Here is a 14065-nt window from a genome sequence, read left to right as displayed (position 1 = left end):
TTAGTTTTTGTGAACTTGCTTTACAAAATATCTTTACCAGGGACATTGAACACACCTTATTTTATCTTTAAAGCAGCCTGTTAAAATAAGTGCAGCAGGTGGTATAAAAGTGTAACAGGAAAGTTATTTTTATATGAGAATTTTTAAAAATAAATCTTTCTTTAGCATTATTCTTTTTATTTGCATTGAGTATATAGAGGAAATAGTTGGCTTCTATAAAAAGGAGGAATGAATGGTAGAAAAATAGGTAGTCCTGATTTTTCAAGAAAGGAAAGAATTGTCGCTCTTAATGGTTAGGTATTGTGCTAACTTAGGGAAGATTATCTAACACCTAGATGTCTTAGGTTTTGAGACCTTTTGCAGAAGTTGTATTTCCTGCTTCTCTAGTTATATATATATATATATTTTTCTCTTTAGATATTTTTGATTCATTTAGTTATTATTCTACAGTTACATGAAGAACATTATGTTTACTAGACTCCCCCCTTCACCTAGTCCCCCCCACAAACCCCATTACAGTCACTGTCCATCAGCGTAGTAAGATGCTGTAGAATCATTACTTGTCTTCTCTGTGTTGCACATCCCTGCTCATGCCCCCGGCATTATACATGCTAATCGTAAGGCCCCCTTTCTTTTCCCCTGCCCTTATCCCACCCTTGCCACCCATCCTCCCCAGTCCCTTTCCCTTTGGTAACTGTTAGTCCATTCTTGGGTTCTATCATTCTGCTGCTCTTTCGTTCCTTCAGTTTCTCTTTGTTCTTATACTCCACATATGAGTGAAATCATTTGATACTTGTCTTTCTCCACCTGGCTTATGTCACTGAGAATAATACCCTCTAGCTCCGTCGCTGTTGTTGCAAATGGTAGGATTTGTTTTCTTCTTATGGCTGAATAATGTTCCATTGTGTATATGTACCACATCTTCTTTATCCATTCATCTACTGATGGACACTTAGGTTGCTTCCTTTTCTTAGCTATCGTAAATACTGCTGCAATAAACATAGGGGTGCATCTGTCTTTTTCAAACTGGGCTGCTGTATTCATAGGGTAAATTCCAAGAAGTGGAATTCCTGGGTCAAATGCTATTTCTATTTTTAGCTTTTTGAGGAACCTCCGTACTGCTTTCCACAATGGTTGAACTAATTTACATCCCCACCAACAGTGTAGGAGGGTTCCCCTTTTGCCACAACCTCGCCAACATGTGTTGTTGTTTGTCTTTTGGATGGTGGTGATCCTTACTGGTGTGAGGTGATATCTCATTGTGGTTTTAATTTGCATTTCTCTGATGACTAGTGATGTGGAGTATCTTTTCATGTGTCTGTTGGCTATCTGAATTTCTTGTTTAGAGAACTGTCTGTTCAGCTCCTCTGCCCATTTTTTAATTGGATTATTTGATTTTTGTTTGTTGAGGTGTGTGAGCTTTTTATATATTTTGGATGCCAACCCTTTATCGGATCTGTCATTTATAAATATATTCTCCCATACTGTAGGTTACCTTTTTGTTCTATTGATGGTGTCCTTTGCTGTACAGAAGGTTTTCAGCTTGATACAGTCCCACTTGTTCATTTTTGCTTTTGTTTCCCTTGCCCAGGGAGATATGTTCATGAAGAAGTCACTCGTGTTTATGTCCGAGAGATTTTTGCCTATTATTTTTTCTAAGAGTTTTATGGTTTCATGACTTACATTCAGGTCTTTGATGCATTTCAAATTTACTTTTGTGTATGGGGTTAGACAATGATCCAGTTTCATTCTCTTACATGTAGCTGTCCCGTTTTGCCAGCACCATCTCTTGAAGAGATTGTCATTTCCCCATTGTATGTCCATGGCTCCTTTATCTTATATTAATTGACCATATATGTTTGGGTTAATGTCTGGAGTCTCAATTCTGTTCCACTGGTCTGTGGCTCTGTTCTTGTGCCAGTACCAAACTGTCTTGATTACTGTGACTTTTTAGTAGAGCTTGAAGTTGGGGAGCATGATCCTCCCCACCTTATTCTTCCCTCTCAGGATTGCTTTGGATATTCGGGGTCTTTGGTGCTTCCATATGAATTTTTGGACTATTTGTTCCAGCTCATTGAAGAATGTCGTTGGTACTATGACAGGGATCGCATCAAATCTGTAGATTGCTTTGGGCAGGATGGCCATTTTGACGATATTAATTCTTCCTAGCCAAGAGCATGGGATGAGTTTCCATTTGTTAGTGTCCTCTTTAATTCTCCTAAGAGTGTCATAGTTTCCAGGGTATAGGTCTTTCACTTCCTTGGTTAGGATTATTCCTAAGTATTTTATCCTTTTTAATGCAATTGTGAATGGAATTGTTTTCCTGATTCCTCTTTCTATTAGTTCTTTGTTAGTGTATAGGAAAGCCACAGATTTCTGTGTGTTAATTTTGTATCCTTCAGTTTTGCTGTATTCTGATATCAGTTCTAGTAGTTTTGGAGTGTATTCCTTAGGGGTTTTTTTATGTACAATATCATGTCATCTGCAAATAGTGACCGTTTGACTTATTCTTTGCCAATTTGGATTCTTTGTATTTCCTTTGTTTAGTCTAATTGCCGTGGCTAGGACCTCCAGTACTATGTTGAATAACAGTGGGGAGAGTGGGCAACCCTGTCTGTTCCCAATCTCAGAGGATAAGCTTTCAGTTTCTCACTGTTCAGTATGATATTGGCTGTGGGTTTATCAAATATAACCTTTGTTATGTTGGGATACTTGCCCTCTATGCCCATTTTGTTGAGAGTTCTTTTCATGAATGGATGTTGAATTTTGTCAAATGCTTTTTCAGCATGTATGGAGATCCTCATGTGGTTTTTGTCCTGTTTCTTCATGTGGTTAATGATGTTGATGGATTTTCAGATGTTGTACCATCCCTGCATCCCTGGGATGAATCCCACTTGGTCATGGTGTATGATCCTTTGGATGAATTTTTGAATTCGGTTTGCTAATATTTTATCGAGTATTTTTGCATGTAAGTTCATCAGGAATATTTGTCTGTAATTTTCTTTTTTTGGTGGGGTCTTTGCCTGGTTTTGGTATTAGGGTGATGTTGGCTTCATAGAATGAGTTTGGGAGTATTTTCTCCTGTTCTGTTTTTTGGAAAACCTTAAGGAGAATGGGTATTATGTCTTCTCTGTATGTCTGATAAAATTACGAGGTAAATCCATCTGGCCAGGGGGTTTTGCTCTTGGGTAGTTTTTTGATTTCTGCTTCAATTTCGTTGCTGGTAATTGGTTTGTTTAGATTTTGTGTTTCTTTCTTGGTCAGTCTTGGAAGGTTGTATTTTTATAGGAAGTTGTCCATTTCTTCTAGGTTTTCCAGCTTGTTAGCATATAGGTTTTCATAGTAGTCTCTAATAATTCTTCGTATTTCAGTGGGGTCCCTCATGATGTTTCCTTTCTCGTTTCTGATTCTGTTTATGTGTGTTGATTCTCTTTTTCTCTTAATAAGTATGGCTACAGGCTTATCTGTTTTATTTTCTCAAAGAATCAGTTCTTGGTTTCATTGATTTTTTCTATTGTTTTATTCTTCTCAATTTTATTTATTTCTTCTTTGATCTTTATTATGTCCCTCCTTCTGCTGACTTTAGGCCTCATTTGTTCTTTTTTTTCCAAGTTTGATAATTGTGATGTTAGACTATTCATTTTGGTTTGTTCTTCCTTCTTTAAATATGCCTGGAGTGCTATATACTTTCCTCTTAATACTGCTTTCACTGCGTCCCACAGGAGTTGGGGCTTTGTGTTGTTGTTTTCATTTGTTTCCATATATTGCTTTATCTCTATTTTAATTTGGTCATTGATCCATTGATTATTTAGGAGCATGTTGTTAAGCCTCCATGTGTTTGTGGGCCTTTGTGCTTTCTTTGTGCAATTTAGTTCTCGTTTTATACTTTTGTGGTGTGAAATGTTGCTTGGTAGAATTTCAATCTTTTGGAACTTACTGAGGTTCTTTTTGTGGCCTAGTATGTGGTCTATTCTGAAGAACCATGTGCACTTGAGAAGAATGTGTATCCTGTTGACTTTGGATGTAGAGTTGTATAGATGTCTGTTAGGTCCATCTGTTCTAGTGTGTTGTACAGTGCCTCTGTGTCCCTACTTACTTTCTGTCTGGTGCATCTGTTCTTTGTAGTGAATTGTATGTCGAAGTCTCCTAAAATGAATGCATTGCATTCTATTTCCTCCGTTAGTTCTGTTAGTATTTGTTTCACATATGCTGGTGCTCTTGTGTTGGGTGCATATATATTTATAATGGTTATATCCTCTTGTTGGACTGACCCCTTTATCATTATGTAATGTCCTTATTTATCTCTTGTTACTTTCAATGGTTTGAAGTCTATTTTGTCTGGTACTAGTACGGCAACACCTGCTTTTTTCTCCCTGTTGTTTGCATGAAATATCTTTTTCCATTCCTTGACTTTTAGTCTCTGCATGTCTTTGGGTTTGAGGTGAGTCTCTTGTAAGCAGCATATAGATGGGTCTTGTTTTTTTATCCATTCAGTGACTCTATGTCTTTTGAATGGTGCATTCCGTCCCTTTACATTTAGGGTGACTATTGATAGGTATGTACTTATTGCCATTGCAGGCTTTAGATTCATGGTTACCACAGGTTCAAGGTTAATTTCCTTACTATCTAAGAGTGTAAGTTAACTCACTTAGTATGGTTTTACAATCATAATCTAACTGTTCTTTTCTGTTTCTCCTCCTTTTTCTTCCTCCATTCTTTATATATTAGGTATCATATTCTGTACTTTTTGTCTATCCTTTGATTGACTTTGGAGATAGTTAATTTAATTTTGCATTTGCTTAGTAATTAGCTGTTCTAATTTCTTTACTGTGGTGTTATTACCTCTGGTGACAGCTATTCAACCTTAGGAACACTTCCATCTATAGCAGTCCCTCCAAAATAGACTGCGGAGATGGTTTGTGGGAGGTAAATTCTCTCAGCTTATGCTTACCTTGAAATTGTTTAATCCCTCCAAATTTAAATGATAATCTTTCCAGATAAAGTAATCTTGGTTCCAGGCCCTTCTGCTTCATGGCATTAAATACATCATTCCACTTCCTTCTGGCCTGTAAGTTTTCTGCTGAGAAGTCTGATGTTAGCCTGGTGGGCTTTCCTTTGTCTATGATCTTATTTCTGTCTCTGACTGCTTTTAACAATTTTTCCTTATCCTTGATCTTTTCCATTTTAATTACTATGTGACCTGGTGTTGTCTTCCTTGGGTCCCTTATGTTGTGAGATCTGTGGATCTCCATGGTCTGAGAGACTGTCTCCTTCCCTTGACTGGGGAAGTTTTCAGCAACTACCTCCTCAAAGTCACTTTCCATCCCTTTCTGTCTCTCTTCTTCTTCTGGTGTCCCTATAATGGGAATATTGTTCCATTTGGATTGGTCTCACAGTTCTCTCTATATTCTTTCATTCTAAGAGATCCTTTTTTTCTCTCTCTGTGCCTCAGCTTCTCTGTATTCCTCTTCCCTAGTTTCTATTTCACTTATCGTCTCCTCCACCATGTCCAGCCTCCTTTTAATACCCTCCATCGTGCTCTTCAACGATTGGATCTCCATCCTGAATTCATTCCTGAGTTCTTGAATATCTTTCTGTATCTCCATTAGCATGTTGATGATTTTTATTTTGAAGTCCCCTTTGGGAAGAGTCACGAGGTCCATATCATTGAAATCTTTCTCGGGAGTTGTATTAGTAATTTTACTCTGGACCTGGTTTCATTGGTGTTTCATATTTGTACATGGCGCCCTCTAGTGTCCAGAAGCTCTGTTCTGGAGCTGCTCATCCCCTGAAGCAATGTTGGTGGTCGCAGTGGAGCGGTATTGGTGCCTGGTGGGGAGGGAAGAGCTGTACCCCACTTCCCAGCTGCTGTGCCTGTCTCCACTGCCTGAACTAGTGAACCAAGCACACAGATATAAGCTTTTGTCCCTGAGTAGCCAGATATGGATCCCTGCTTTCCACAAGCTGCCAGAAACCCAGTCTTCCCAGGAACTCCACCTGTCCCAGCTTTCCAACCCCGATTCAGTGAGGTCTGCTCTTTTCTCCAGGTGTATGCAGTCTGGCGCCGTCCTCTTTCCTGTTGCTGTCTCAGGATTAGTTGTGCCAACTGTATTTTCTTGTTGTATCCAGTTTTAGGAGGAAGCCTCTGTCTCTCCTCTCATGCCACCATCTTTAATCCTCCCTGGTTATATTTTAAGAGATGTTTATGCTCAACTTCTTTCCCTGTTTTTTAAATTTATGTATGACTAAGAGTGGGGAGTATCCTGATCCTTACACAGTTCTTCCAATGTTATACTGAGTAGGAACACAGATAAAACTATGTTTAACTACAGTCATCTTTAGTAAAGATCATGTTTTTAGCTTATGCTTTTGGTATAGAAGGTAAGATGCTTTTAGTTTAAAATTTCTACTTTCTTTGAAGTAAGTTTAGTTTTGGCAGCTGATTTACTCTCTCTGCTACTTCCTTCTGTTTCCACACCAAGACTTGTATTCCCCTAGGCCTGCAGGGCTCTTCCTTACCTGTGTGGCAGTGGCATGTTTAAAAAATCCTCCAGTAGGGTTTCTTTTTCTCTTTCTAGGGTAGGCTGTACCTTTTTCCTGCAGCATTTTGTTCTAGCTTGAGATGCCTGTCAGTACTGCTTTCCTATAGGTTTGTCTTTCCTTATGGCCTGCTATTCACTTTCCTAAGATGGTGTTTCCCACATAAAAATTTTGTGCTGTGTAAGTACCTACCTGGTTTTTTGTGGTTTTTTTTTCACTTTGTTTGCCTATATCTTGTTATCTCATCTGGCCTTGTTTCTTCTAGTCTTTGTCCTTGTGAATTTATACCTTTTTATTTTGGTTCCTTGTTATTTTGGCAACATTTGAAAGCGGGGTTTTCCTGAAGGTGTGTTTTTATCTAACTGGGAAAATGGATGCTACTTACTTTTTTTTAAACTTTGCCCTCAGAGAACTGATTATGTTATTGTCCCCGAAGAACAGTGTTGGAATCACAAGTGCAAGCTCACGACATAATGGATATTCCATGAATATGAACAGTTAGATTTTATGAGCTAAACTTCTAGTATCAAGCATACTATGACGCACACAAATGTCACCTCCTGGGTGTAGCCTTCCCTGCCATCTCCCCCAGGCCTGCCTCGTGTTCACTGTGCTTCTGAGCACTTACCACCATATAACATGCAATGCATTTTATTCTCCAATCCCACTGGAATGTAGGCTCCATGAGGACATGGATTTTTGTTTGTTTGGTTTAGTATCTCTAACCTCAGTGCCTGATATATAGGTGCTGGATAAATACTTGTTGAAAAATGACTGCAATTTTCCCCCTTTCTTGTACAGTTTGTAGTGATTCTTACCTTCCTTCCCCTGACATTGTGGTGGGGGAACAGGATGGTACTTAGTGTGATCAGGAGCATCCTTATTTATTACCCTTTAACTAAAGGGTAGTTACTTGTTCCCTACAAGATTCTGGTTTATCAAAATGTTTATATCCTAAATATAAAACAGTTTCTAGCCTGCTGATAGCCTGGGGTTGTTTACTGCATGAAAAAGCAAGGAAGCAGAACTTTTATGAGCCTGCATGTGGTTGTGTTTTCAAACCCGACACTAAATTTGAAAAACTTGTCAAATAGGAGTGGATAGGATAGTGATCATTAAGTTCTTGAGCTGTCATGATAGATCCCACACAAACCATCCCTGCATCAAGATGGCAGAAAACATCTACAATAAATTAGAGATGAGGATATTAGAGCTGGACTCCTTTGATTGCTGAACTAAACCATAAGCACTTTACTCTTCTGAATGCCCTTCGAAAGAAAGTAGTGGCTAGGTATTCTTCTAAGTTAGTGGTCAGCAAACTTTTTTCTGTTAAGAGTGAGATAGTAAATTTTTTTTTGTTTTGCCGGCCACGTGGTTTTTGTTGGAACTACTCAACATTGCCATTGTAGTATGAAGGAAGCCACAGGCTGTATCTAAATAAATGATTGTTTCTGTGTTCCAGTACAACTTTATTTACAAAATCTGAATGGATTTGAGCCATAGGCTGTAGTGTGCTAATCTCTGCTCTAAATCAAAAGTGCTGAGTAACATTATTTATGGACCTAGCTTAGTTGAGTTTAGTTTTAAAGAATGAAAATGCTTCTCTCTGGTTTTGGGTGTAGTGGCTCATGATCTCTTTGGCCTAGGCTCTAGACCTGTCCCACTCACCCTCAATCAGAGACCTCTTCATCAAATTTCAGGACCTTCTCATTTGTTGCCTGGTGTCCAAGGTTGTAGCTTTGGCTGGGGGTAGGGTGAGAGTCTCTGCCTCTTGAGTCTCACAGGTTAAATGTGGTTGCTTGTCAAATGACCACAAAAACATTAAACACAAAATAAAAACCCAAGCCAAATGATTTTATTCTTGGACAGATTATGGGACATTTAACCCCCTTGACTATGTTATCTCGAGTATGCTTAATATTTTGTATTGGGTCCAGTCTGAATATAAGGGCCCTTCAGCCTAGAAACATCTTACTGTGTTAGCTGTCTGCTGTCCTTTTGAAAGTGAAGCCAGTTGACTGCCTCCTCTGCTTAAGTTTTTGCTTTATTGAAGTTTCTTTACTGTATACTAGTTATGAAGAAGTTGTTTTTCTCTACTATGAAAAGAAGATAGCAATTGGTGTTCTCATCACTAGTTTTTTTATAATTATACTTTCATTTTGTTTTTTTTTTTTTGCAAGGTTCATTTTTCTGCATCTTGGTTCCTTGGTTCTTGCCTTGATCCTATGTACAGTTTTTTGCAAATACTATTTCTTAGCAATAGTTTAATATAGGTTTTTATTTGCCTGTTTTAGTCCATTAGAGCTACTGTAACGAAGTACTACAGACTGGGTGACTTTATAAGCAACAGAAAGGTATGTTTCACAGTTCTTGAGGCAGGAAACCCAAGATTGGGTGCCAACATCTTTGGTTCTTGCCTTGATCCTATGTGCTGTTTTTTGCAAATACTATTTCTTAGAAATAGTCTAATATAGGTCTTTATTTGCCTGTTTTAGTCCATTAGGGCTACTGTAACAAAGTACCATAGACTGGGTGGCTTTATAAACAACAGAAAGGTGTGTTTAACAGTTCTTGAGGCAGGAATCCCAAGATTGGTCACCAACATCTTTGGTTCTTGCCTTGATCCTATGTGCAGGGTTTTGCAAATACTATTTCTTAGAAATAGTGTAACACAGGCTTTTATTTGCCTGTTTTAGTCTATTAGGGCTACTGTAACAAAGTACCACAGACTGGGTGGCTTTATAAACAACAAAAAGCTATGTTTCACAGTTCTTGAGGCAGGAAACCCAAGATTGGGCACCAGCATGTTTGGGTTCTGATGAAAGCCCTCTTCTGGGCTGCAGGCTGCTGACTTCTTGCTGTATCCTCATATGGTGGGAGGGGCAAGGGAGCTCTTTTTTTAAAGGGCATTGCCCTCATTTATGAAGGCTCCATTCTCATGACCTAATCATCCCCTCCACCCCACCCCATCCTCGCTATAGGTCCCACCTTCTGATACCATCATATTGGGCATTAGAAATTCTACACAGGAATTTTTTTGGGGGGGAGGTGGAGGACAAACATTCAGACCATAGTATAGCCTATTTCTAAAGTGAATTCTAGATGCCAGATCATGTTGTTTTATTCAAAATAAGTTTTTTTCTGTATTGGAAGGTCTGTTATATCAGACACATGGTTACTGGAGCTATCATATTGTTTGACATTATGGGCTAGGCATCTCTCTCAATCATGTTTACAATATTACATTGGGTTTTTTTTTCCTGTTAAGAATCTCAATTTGGCCTTTTCCTAAAACAACCATTGTCAGTTTAATTATATTTTTGCCTCTAGTTAAAATCACTTGCTCCATACACTGGCTGTCTTGTCCATGTTTGAGGAAACTCCAGTTACTTTTCAGTGCATTTTTTCAAAGATCTATCACCCAAAAGGTGTGAAGTCCTCAAGATTTGAGAAGGCATTTTATTAATCTCTGTATCACAACATCTGGTATATAGTAGGTATTTATGTTTATTGAAATGAAGGAATTTCACCATTACAGATTCACCATTTCTATATTTTCCCACTTGTTCCCTTCTGATATGGTTCCTTTGTCTGTTCCTCAAAAGTCGTAAAGATATTATATGTGCTTATAAATATTCCTTAATGTAGCTGGTGAAAGAGGTAGGGAGCTAAGCTTATGTTCTCGCGTAAGGTCACATGACTACTGATGGTTAGGGTGGACAAGAGCCTTCTAAGATGCTTGAGCACAAGAGTGCCAATGTTCTGCCACAGATGCCATTAGAAAAAAATTACTTTGGACATTCAAGATTACTGATTGTTACTAGAGTCCCATTGTATATGAAATAGCTTAGCTGTTACTTAGCAAATCTGTAAGGTTTTAAAAAGCATTTTAAAAATCTTTGGTTTGGTTACATTTTCTGTCTTACGTAGCAAAGTTCACTCCAATTTATTGGTCTAACTGATGGCATTTGAGACATTTAATAGTAAATTCATTAGCCAGTTCTTCTTTTTGAAAGATGCAAGGTTGATACCTGTTATAAATAGAAGTGCATATACTGCCTCTTCTAGATTACTGCCTTAAATTGCACCTAGAAAGAAGTTAGTAGATAGTTGACAGTGCAGGTCATTGATAGAAGTCTCAGTAGAGTAACACTGCTTCATAAAACATGTCATTGGTTCATATTATAGGAAACTAAAAATATAAACTTTAATGTGAATGAAACAACATTTCCATGTAACATGTTGCTGTTGTAGTTCTTATATACACGTTTTGTATATGTAGCTTAATGGGTAATTAATTATAAGCCAGCCATTTTTTTCAAAATTATATTCAGTGTATCTTTTGTCCTTTCTGTTAGAGTATTATTCATTTTATATAATGATTGAATCTTTACATTTAGTAAAGGTAGGAGTAGTTATAAGGTTGGAGAATTTGCTAGATCTTCCTTTGATAATGTTTATTGTCAATGTTACTAGCAGTTTGGAGGCATTTTTCCCATCTTTATTCAGGCATAATTGACATATAATAAACTGTCCAAATTAAAGAGCATCTTGAGTTTTAACATATGTATACACCTGTGAAAACCTCACTGCAACTTAGATAATGCTTGTTTCTATTACCTCCTCCCCCACCCCCCAATTTCCTCCTTTTTTATTTCATTCCCCTTCACTGCCTCGCCAGGCAACCACTGACCTGCTTTCTGACTCTATAGACCAGGTTGCATTTTCTAGAATTCTTTTATAAATGGAATCATATAGCGAATGTTCTATTTTGTCTTGCTTATTTCATTCAGCATCATTATTTTGCGATTCATGCATGTTGTATATATTAACAGTTCTTTCCTTGTTATTCCTGAGTGGTGTTCCACTGTATATACTACAAATATACTGTACCACAATTTCTTTACCCATTCATATGTTGATGGACATTTGAGTGTGTCCTATTGTATAGAGCTGCTAGGAATATTTGTGTACAAGTCTTTGTGTGGACATAGATATTTACTTCCCTTGGGAAAATACCTAGGATTGAAGTGGCTGGGTCATATGGGAGGTGTAATTTGACTTTTAAGGAAACTCCTGGTTTTACAAAGTAGTTGTACCATTTCATATTTTATATTTCTTCTAGTAGCATTTAAAAATTCTAATTGCTATTTTGGAGTCACTTTTACATTTATTTTACTTTTTCAGTTGTTATTTGAGAGCCATACTTTTTGGGGTTACAGGGAGGGGCTAAAATATTTAGACATTTTCCTCCCAGAACTTTAAGTAAATATCTTTTTGGAGAATTTGTAAAAATTGGAACTCTTTTCAGTAAGACATCATCAATGTGTTAGTTCATTTTTTCCTTAGTATGTGAAATGGGAAAAAAATGTGTTCTTAACTTCAGATTTCATAAAAAGAGGAAAGAAATACTTATAGTATTTGAAGAATTTGGTTTTCTAAGTAATTGCCAAGATAGTGTGAATCAGACATGAGTTTTATAGCATTTAGTATAGTTGCAGATTTAATAGGAGTAACTCTGGAAATCTTATAAAATAGGTTATGTAAGAATTTTCTTTGAAAAATCCCCAAAGTCATCTGTTAGGTACAGTGTTTGACATAATGCCTCTCCCTAAGTTCAGCGCAGTTCCATTTTCTGCTGCATTAGCCAGTGTTTATTTGCTTGCCACCGTGAAGTGGTTAGCTTGTGTGTACGGGTTGAGTCTAATGAAAAAATATGTAATTTAAAACACTAGAATTCTATTTGGCTTAATGCATAAGACATGTGGGAACTGATATAAATGGCATAGCAGATTAACATCTCATGCTGACTTTGGGTCATAAGTATACATTTTATTGAGAGGAATGGTGGGTAGAATTGCCTGTATCATTTAATTAAATGTTTATTTCTATCATTTTCTTTGCTGTGTGTAAATGGTTGTATTCTCATAAATTAAATGCGTATATGATGCCACTGCACTATAATATAATATGGCAGCAGCTGAATGCAAATAGAGGTAATAATTTACTAAGAGTAGGGTGGCTGATAGGCAGGTTTATTAAATATGTGTCCATTGGCCCTTTTGAGCTTACCTTAAGGGATTAGCATGGATAAGTAGCCGTCTGCACTTATTCAGTGCTTCTTTCCTCCTGCTCTACCTTATTTTTTTCTTTCTCTCTTGCTTATCTTTATAAATGCTGCCCAAAACCATAAGTATAAATCAGTGGTACAATTATTTTCTGTAGCTTTGTTGTGTATGTAAAATAAACTAAAAAATGATTCTAACAGTATGTTCTGCGTTCATGAATCTGAGCTTTTAACTGTTTGTAAACATTCAAAGTACTTCTATATAAAACATTAAAAAATCTCCTTTAGTTGCTTAACTTGTAAAATGCATTGTTTGATTTTCATATTTTGCTAAGAGTTAACAATGTTTATCTCTTTCACTAGCGAGAGTAACTGATGAGACAGTGTGGCAAAGAGGAAAGTTTACTTGACTTAGTGTTGCAGATCCTGAGCTTCAGCTGTATCACTAACCCACTTTGTAATGCTGGGAAAGTCACATTTCTTATATGTAAAATGTGGGGAATGGACTTGATGACCTTAAAAATTATGAAGATATTCTTCTGGGGAAGGGGAAGCAAATTTATAAAGGAAGTTGTTTTTAGAAACATTTTTATCTTGTAATGTAGGTTGTCCCATAAAGTTAATGGCTTCAGTAGAAATGATGTATAATCACTTTTGAATTTGTGTGTATCTCATCTCTTGCAGGATGCTTTAATCTGGATCCCAGTAGAGTTTTGGATGTCATTTTAGAAGTGTTTGAATGCAGGCCAGAACACGATGAATTCTTTATATCTTTATTAGAATCTTATATGAGTATGTGTGAACCGCAAACACTGTGTCATATACTTGGATCCAAGTTCAAGTTTTATCAGGTAATAAAAAAATGTGTATATGTGTATCTCTATATATCAATGGAGAAAGAGGGGGAGGTTAATTTCATCATTTTATATGTACAGTTTAATTTGATTTTGTTTGTAAATGATTGGCTCCAGCTCAGCCATTCAAGCAGAGGAGAGAAGATAAATGGATAGGTAACAAAGCAAGATGATCAGTGCTATATTAGTAGGGTGAATGGTTTGATGTGAAAGCCTAGAGGAAAGCATAATAAATATTTGCCTTTCAAGAGATGGAATCGGGGAGGACCTTAGAGATACGACCTTTTTTTCACCTGGTTCTTGGAGGATGAGTAGAAGTTTTTTGAGAGTTGTCCATGCAGGCGTAACAAGTACTGTGAGAGTGAGGACATGACAGTATGAATGTATGCAACAGATTGAAGAAATGGTACATAATCTGATGTGGCTGGATTGTAAGATGGGAAAAGAAGGGACCAGAAGTGAAGTTGGAAAGTTAGGTGCACTTTAGATTGTCAAGGTCCCTTGATATCTGTGCTGATTTAGAATTTTACTGAATAGATAGTACCCATCACAGTGACCTTTGGAATTTTTTATGGATGTGAATAAATTCTTAAGGCATATCGTA

At 37.2% G+C, this 14065-nt stretch overlaps 1 protein-coding gene across 1 annotated transcript in view; it reads left to right on the top strand.

Moving 5' to 3' along the window:
- Positions 1–14065, top strand: part of LOC140843298 (THO complex subunit 2-like) — a 105869-nt gene that overhangs the window by 26378 nt on the left and 65426 nt on the right. Inside the window, 1 exon segment of the mRNA XM_073212279.1 lies at positions 13292–13458. Within this exon segment, the coding sequence (XP_073068380.1) occupies positions 13292–13458 (167 nt within the window).

This window comes from Manis javanica, chromosome 1 (genome assembly GCF_040802235.1).
Source record: "Manis javanica isolate MJ-LG chromosome 1, MJ_LKY, whole genome shotgun sequence".
Taxonomy (NCBI): Eukaryota; Metazoa; Chordata; class Mammalia; order Pholidota; family Manidae; genus Manis; species Manis javanica.
This window is presented reverse-complemented; position numbering and strand designations above follow the sequence as displayed.